Consider the following 7,043-nt stretch of genomic DNA (forward strand, 5'->3'; position numbering starts at 1 on the left):
GTTCATCCTGGGGAAGAGAAGGCTCTGGGGAGACCCTATAGCACCTTCCAGAACCTAATGGGAGCCTACAGAGAACTGCAGAGGCACTTTTTACAAGGGCATGGAGTGACAGGATAAAGAGGCATGGATTCAAACTGTAAGAAGGTAGGTTTCCATTAGATATTAGGAAGAAGTTCTTTACTGTGATAGTGGTGAGACACTGGAATAGGTTGCCCAGAGAATCTGTGGATACCCCATCCCTGGAAATGTTCAAGGCCAAGCTGGATGCAACCTTTGGGCTACCTGGTGCAATGAAAGGCATCCCTACTCATGGCAGAGGGTTAAACAAAATGATCTTTAACGTCCCTTCCAACCAAACAATTTTATGATTCTATGAAATAACTGCCCTTCTGATTTTTGTTTCATTTTACTTTGAAATTTCACATTTCAACTTCCTGGGTAGAATTTCTCTCCTCTTATGCAGGATTTGCATGATCTGCCTTTTGTCGGTATTACATAGTCCATATAAAATTTTATAAAATAAAACCAAATTTGAAGATGGATATGCCAACTGGCTTAATGGAATGCCAGGAAATGATCCAAATATTTTTATTGTGTATTTTAAACTATGGGAATTTTAAACTAAAATAAAATATTACCTGTGACAAAGGAGGAAGTAAGGAGAATAAAGGTTCATAAAGAATACTTTTAGCATCCTAAAACCAGATAAAACAAATATATGGAAAGTGTGGAAGCAGATAAACAGTAAAGAGTGCACACAGTGTTTAATCATCTTGAACATTCTAAATTCTGAAAGAAAAAAAAGTTTATTTGAGATATCAAAGTACAAACTTCAAATAAATGCTTCAAAACACTGGATTTTAATATTGCTTTATTTTTTTAAGAAATACTCTCTCTCAACCTATTTTACCTATTTGCTTCTTAAAACACAGTGATACTCTTAAGACCTAGAAGTTGCAGGGAAGGTACAATCAACCACCAAGTGTGGATAAAGATCAGTTGAGAGAATCTGCACAAGTTCCTATGGGCAAAATAAATCTGGTAGAGTATAAGTGGAAATTAATTTTTTGCCTGGTAAGTCTTGTACTAGCCTGCACAGCTGTGTATATTACTCTGTTTCAATTCTCTATCCTCTAAGTAATTATATATATAAAAAAATGACTCAATAGAAATTGTAGCTATTGGTAACTAAACTCATAAGAACTCATAGAATACATTAGTCTACTCTCAGCATTCAGAGCTCTGGGCTTAACTACTTTTAAGAGTGATACCACAGAGGTCAAAAGATGCAGAGTTGCGTTAATAAATTATTACCAAGATAAGATAACATATTTCATACATCATGTTTCCATCAGGAGCTGATGAGTCTAAATATTACACATTATTATTGAAGCATTCAAATAACATTGCTTGAAAAAAATACAATACAAAATATATTAAGGCAACTAGCATTCTTTGCTGAAAGAGAAACTATTTATAATAGCCAGGATTAGGAAAAAAACCCACAACAAATAAACCACAAAAATTTTCTTTTCAGAAAAGGCTTTTTCTCTTTTTTTTTCCTCTGCATTAAATATGTGCTAATCAGCAGTCCTAGCACTTTGGCCATTTTAGAAAACACATGTCTGACAGACAGGAGAAGAAAATTAAAGAAAAAGAAAGCAGTGTACCTGAAAGAATGTTACATTTACACCTTCTAGGTGCTGTCCATTTGCTTACTTTGTAGGCTGTTAATTCCATGATTGAATTTTGCAGAACTGAACTTTATTCACAAATACTGTAATTATTTCTCTATTCAATTCTTTTAATCAAAAGTATTAAACAGATTGATCTGCAAAATATGAACCTAACAACCCAGAAATTATGCATGTGGTCTCCATTAGCAAAGCCTCTAGCAGAGAGTTAGAAATCTTATTTGGTAACTGAGACAATTAAATTCTACAGCTTTGTTTTGGACTTACAGCAATATGCTGGAGAAGGGTTTGAGATAAACTACTACATCTTAAATGAAAAAAAAATCATTTCACCACATAGATTTAAAATTCTCATGTTTTGCATTCCTTTTTTTATTTTACCTGGAGCCCAATATTTTATTAACTATATAAAGGGGATCAGTTTTAGTTGTATCCCAAAGTCCCCACTGAGGAGGCAGGATTTACAGGTTCCTGCTCCAAAACAGTATGAGATGGGATTTGAAAACCTACTTGCTATAAGAAAATAGTTGCTAGCTAGCTATTGGGAAACAGTGTCTAGCCAGAGACTAAAATGTTTGGTTCCTACCTGTTGCTTCTGCTATGCTTTTTTTTGGTAGTCATGATTTCAGGAGGCTTAAGACACTGGATCCAACCGGTGAGATAGGCAGGAGAAAGTCTTGCTGAAAATGCCCCTAGGGTTAGGTGTGAGCCTGGGATTTCAGCGTCTCGCATAAGCAGGACATAAACAGTCCTGACATGCCTGCTGGCAGGAACTCTGTGGACTTAAACATCACCGGGGCAACTACAGGGTAACAACAGATAAGTAGGGGGTTTAAGGCTCTTAAAAGCAGATAAAAGCTGCTGAAAGAGAATCAAAATTAAAAACCCATATGTGGAAGGTAATTTTTAAAATGGGACTTAGGAGTTATTAAAAATATCATCCTGATATTATATATAAACTAAATTTAAAAATACAGCATAAATGCAATTATATTTCTTCTGTTCTACATTATCATAAAAACTATTTTTCAACAGATTAAATGCTCAATCATGTAATCTTTTACAGTAGCTTCATAGCAAGGAACTCCATCTGTATAAAGCTAATGTAACAGAGCAGAAAATCAAGCTCTTGGTCTAGTTTTCTCTAGTCTCTACTTCACATTCCTAAAAAGTTAGGGAGATGCAGGAACAGACCCAAAGACCAAAGGATATGAAATCTCCAAACTTTTGGTCCAAGACGGTCAGAATACTCCCATTTCACCAAGTATCAACATTACAAAGTCTAAACAGTCCGTCTTGATGTAGCAAAGTCAACAACTTTGCACCTTTTACCAGTTAACCCATTCTAGCACATAGCATTCCAGCACAAGTACACTATTAAGGACATAAATAGTCACCCTTTGCTAAAGCAGTGCCACAGCTTTAATACCTTGAAGAGCTTAACTTTCAAGACAACAGGTTTACTAATGCTTATAAATATCCTCCAAAATAAAATTTTAAAAAATGCATAACTGTTTTCAACTATGTTGACAACAGTACCATGTCCCCTGCAGTTATTTCAGAGTCCTGACTGTGTGTAGAGCTGATTCCAGTGTCAGAGTCTGTATCGTTTATGTCCAGATTAGTCACTCTATGAACAAAGTCAGGAACAGCAATGCTGTTACTGGAGATGCCACTGCCCTTGGATGGCTCCTCATTTGATTGAAGCCTAGTTTCAATGTTGTCCTTAACATGTAGTAAATTAAATTCTTCTGTAAGAAGTTCATATTCTTTTTCCTTCTTTTGAAGCAGCGAGTCCCTGTATGTAAGTTCTTTCTGAATGCAGCTTAGGTATGAGTTGATTCTCAGACCATCTTTCATACTTTTTTCCAGCTCATATTTTACACTTTCCAAATCTGAGGTTTCCAGTTCAGCATTAGCTGCTCCTTCTGTGCGAACAGACTCTCCGTTTTTTTCCATGCATATACCATGTACTTCTCTTTCAATTTCAGCACACAGGTTCTCTATTAATTGTTTGTGGTGTTTCAGTCTCTCTTCAACCTGTAAAATTCCCTCACTTTTGCTCAAATAGTCATGCATCTCTTTTTGATCATCTGGCCTACTCCCCTGCTGCTCAGTCTCACTTGCATTGATCATTAAATACGAGTCCTGCACATAATTTTCTCCATCATTTGCCACACGATCTAGATGGAATTTTGCTTCACATTTTTCAATTTCCATATCTAGTTCCTTCATTCTAAGGACTTGTTGATGAATGGTATGATCTTGAGAAATGATCAAATGAATCAGTGTCTCCATATTATCTCTCTCTTGCTGAACACTGTCCTGCTTAAGCTTGGCCAGTTTCCGGAAAGTCTTCCTCACAATTTTCTTTTGCTTGTCTAGTGGCAACATCTTCATGTAGTTTGCTGGACTGAGGTCCCACTGCTTTTCTACATTTTGTACTACCTTGGCTTCAGCTGTCTTCCACAATGGAAACGAGAGGAAAGCATCTGACTTTACCAATACAAAATGCAAATTAGCCTGCTCTTCCCCCCAGGCCTTCCAAAGTCTCAGAATCTTTGTCAAGGGAGGCAGCACTCGCTCCGAGCCTCTCCATTTTTCTACAATGCAGTAATCACTAGGTTTTCCAAAAAGGACCTTTTTCTCTCCAAATGTTGTTTGATGTTCCTCAAGCAGTGCTTGAATCACGTCTGAGCAAGTTGTGCGCTTTGTCAGGCCACATACAATCTTCTCCTCCTGGCAAACCCAAACCACAATCTCTCTTTCATTTGAAGCCATGTCCTTGCTGGGAGATCTGGAAAGCAAGAAGAGACCAAGTATAAATTACATATCAATGGCAGAGACAGTATGAATAATTACTATAATTTTGATATGACTAACACATTGAAAAACTCCTGTATGGTTGTACAAGGCAATATACTTGCTTAAATTGCATGAAGAAATGTCTTTGGATTAAGTAATAGCTTTAATTGACTACTGCTTTAACATTATTACTAGTCCAGCTGAATGAGAATCTCACAAAATGTCTTTTATCAAATCTTGGTTTTGTATACCTAGTAAGAGTGCATTAAAGTTTGGCAATCTGCATTACACTTCCAGACTGACCTAGGACAGCATAGTTTTCAGATCTTCATATTTGTTCTCGTTACAAAGACTGCCCAGACATTTCTAAGCTATTAGAAATGGCTCCTGAAGGGAAGAATGCACTGAACATAGATGGACTGAGGAAAGATGACTGAACGCCACCAATGAATCTGGCAACAGGATAAATCTATAGCTCTTCTGCCGCACTTGCACCTGCACAAGCATAAATAAAATTGTTTTCCTTTTTTTTCACTAATAAGTGTCGAAAAATCTGTTGCTCTTCCTGAAGTACCAAATAGCCCGAATTCCAGTGAGTTGTGAGAGAATATCAGCTGCAAAAGAATACATACATGAGTCTGCATTTTATTTTGTTATTTGAAATTATACAGAAATGCAAGAAAAGGAAAAAAAGTTATTTAGTTGTTTATTTACTTGTTTGTTTATGAATTACAATGAATGTGCTATTAACCTGGTACTTCCTTATACATTGAAATATCTAACTCCAGGTGTCTGAGATCCCATTATGGTTTCTGTAGGTCCAGTGCCTAGACAGCAATTCAGCTGACCAAAGGCTGAAGTTCACTTCACAGCTAATTCTTCGGTTTGCCCCCGTCTGGTCCTGGACTGCTGTGGGCCTGTGTTGGCAGAGTTGCCTGGATATTCCTGACCTCAAGACTCCACTTGAATAGTTTTCTTCTTGCCCAGACCTAATGATTTGGCCTCTTGCATAAAATGATAAAACAATAAATTCCCTGAGGAAAATATGTCTTTGGATTTTCTAGTATGCCTTGCAGCTAATTTGAATGAATGAGGTTTCACCTAATCTGACAGAGAAAGCCTGAAAAGGAAAATAACTATTCAGACCACATTCAAGGGTGCAATAGAGCATGTTTCCATCTAGAACTACTTATCACAGAACATTTTTTAGTCTTCTGAGTTGTAGTAAGCATGGAGTTTTATTTGGCTTAATTACAGCTACACCCTATGATTAGTAAAGCAATCCAGCTTGTTCGTTTTTCCTAATTATTACACAACATGACAGACACACTGCAATCCAATAAACTGAACTCAGCTCTAGGTGCCACTCTGACCAGGAGGCAAAAATCCTTAAAAGAAAGGGAACTGCAAATGAATACTAATAAAACTGACAAGTGTAAGTTTATTAGTATTATTGCACAGGAGAGCTCTGTCCAAGTACATTGCTTCAGGTCTTGGAACATTCTCTGAAAATGTGTGTTTTGGTAGATGACTCTGAGTAATAGCATCATTTTCCCTCTCCAATAGCTCCCCCTCACAGACCAGCATTTTACAATAATTATTTTCGGAAACTGGTGCTCAAAAAGTTAATAATGTTTTCATAGACTACTTCTCAAGATAAGAAAGCACATATCACAGACACAGAAAATGGCAAAGTGGCACTAAGAAAGAGTAATATTCAAGTTTAAGAGGGAGGGAAGGAATGGAGAATGATATTAGATTAAATGGCATTACTGTGAAGTATGTCACACACTGAAAAATCAATATCTGTAAGTCCTCTGAGATTTACAATTTGCAGGATGCTATATTTTTTTCTGTTAACAGACTGGCAGTAAAGCAAAATTCAGGCAAGTAGCCAGTTGCAACCTAAGTCAGCTGTGACTAAAAATAACTCATTATTTGCTTTACACCACAGATATGAAAAGGAAAAAAGCAACAAATAATTTATTATGCATAAAATTATGCATAATGAATCATGAAAACTACAGTGCTTCAAACCATGTGCACTACTGATGCCTAAATAATTGATTTACAAATTCAACTGTATTACCAGTCATTGAATTTAAATTTATAGAAGTACTGAAAATAAAAAGAAAAGAGGCATAAAAATATAAAAAAACCATACTGGGGACTCTGAGGCAATAAATTCAGTCTGTATCTTTCCCGATTTCTTTTGCAATTAGAAAATACATTTCAGGAAATGAATGTTGTCTCTTCTAGCATTCTTCTGAGTCTCTTATGCAATTTGTTTTCAAATCAAAACTATTCCTAATTTTTTTGCTTGTTTTTGTTTGATTGGCATATTTTCTCCTACTCAGTATTTTCAGTATGTAACTGATTATGTGGATTAAGCAGAAGACTACTGTCTCTTCTGGCTCCTTTAAAGTTTTCTTATGAAGCCAGTTTCTCTCTGTGCTATTAGCAAATCTTCAGCTAAATCTGCAGACCCCCTAGACATCCCATAATTACTGTACTGATAAATTCTTCCACTATACTTTCTTATAC

The 7,043-nt window shown here is 36.3% G+C and overlaps 1 protein-coding gene across 1 annotated transcript in view; it reads right to left on the reverse strand.

Annotated features, from left to right (window-relative positions):
• Positions 1-841: 841 nt before the first annotated feature.
• RASSF9 (Ras association domain family member 9) overlaps positions 842-7,043 on the reverse strand; it is a 26,550-nt gene continuing 20,348 nt past the window's right edge. Inside the window, exon 2 of the mRNA XM_005421579.2 lies at positions 842-4,491. Within this exon, the coding sequence (XP_005421636.1) occupies positions 3,216-4,491 (1,276 nt within the window). The 3' untranslated portion in view covers positions 842-3,215. The remainder of the gene's footprint in view (positions 4,492-7,043) is intronic.

This window comes from Geospiza fortis, unplaced genomic scaffold (genome assembly GCF_000277835.1).
Source record: "Geospiza fortis unplaced genomic scaffold, GeoFor_1.0 scaffold186, whole genome shotgun sequence".
Lineage (NCBI taxonomy): Eukaryota > Metazoa > Chordata > Aves > Passeriformes > Thraupidae > Geospiza > Geospiza fortis.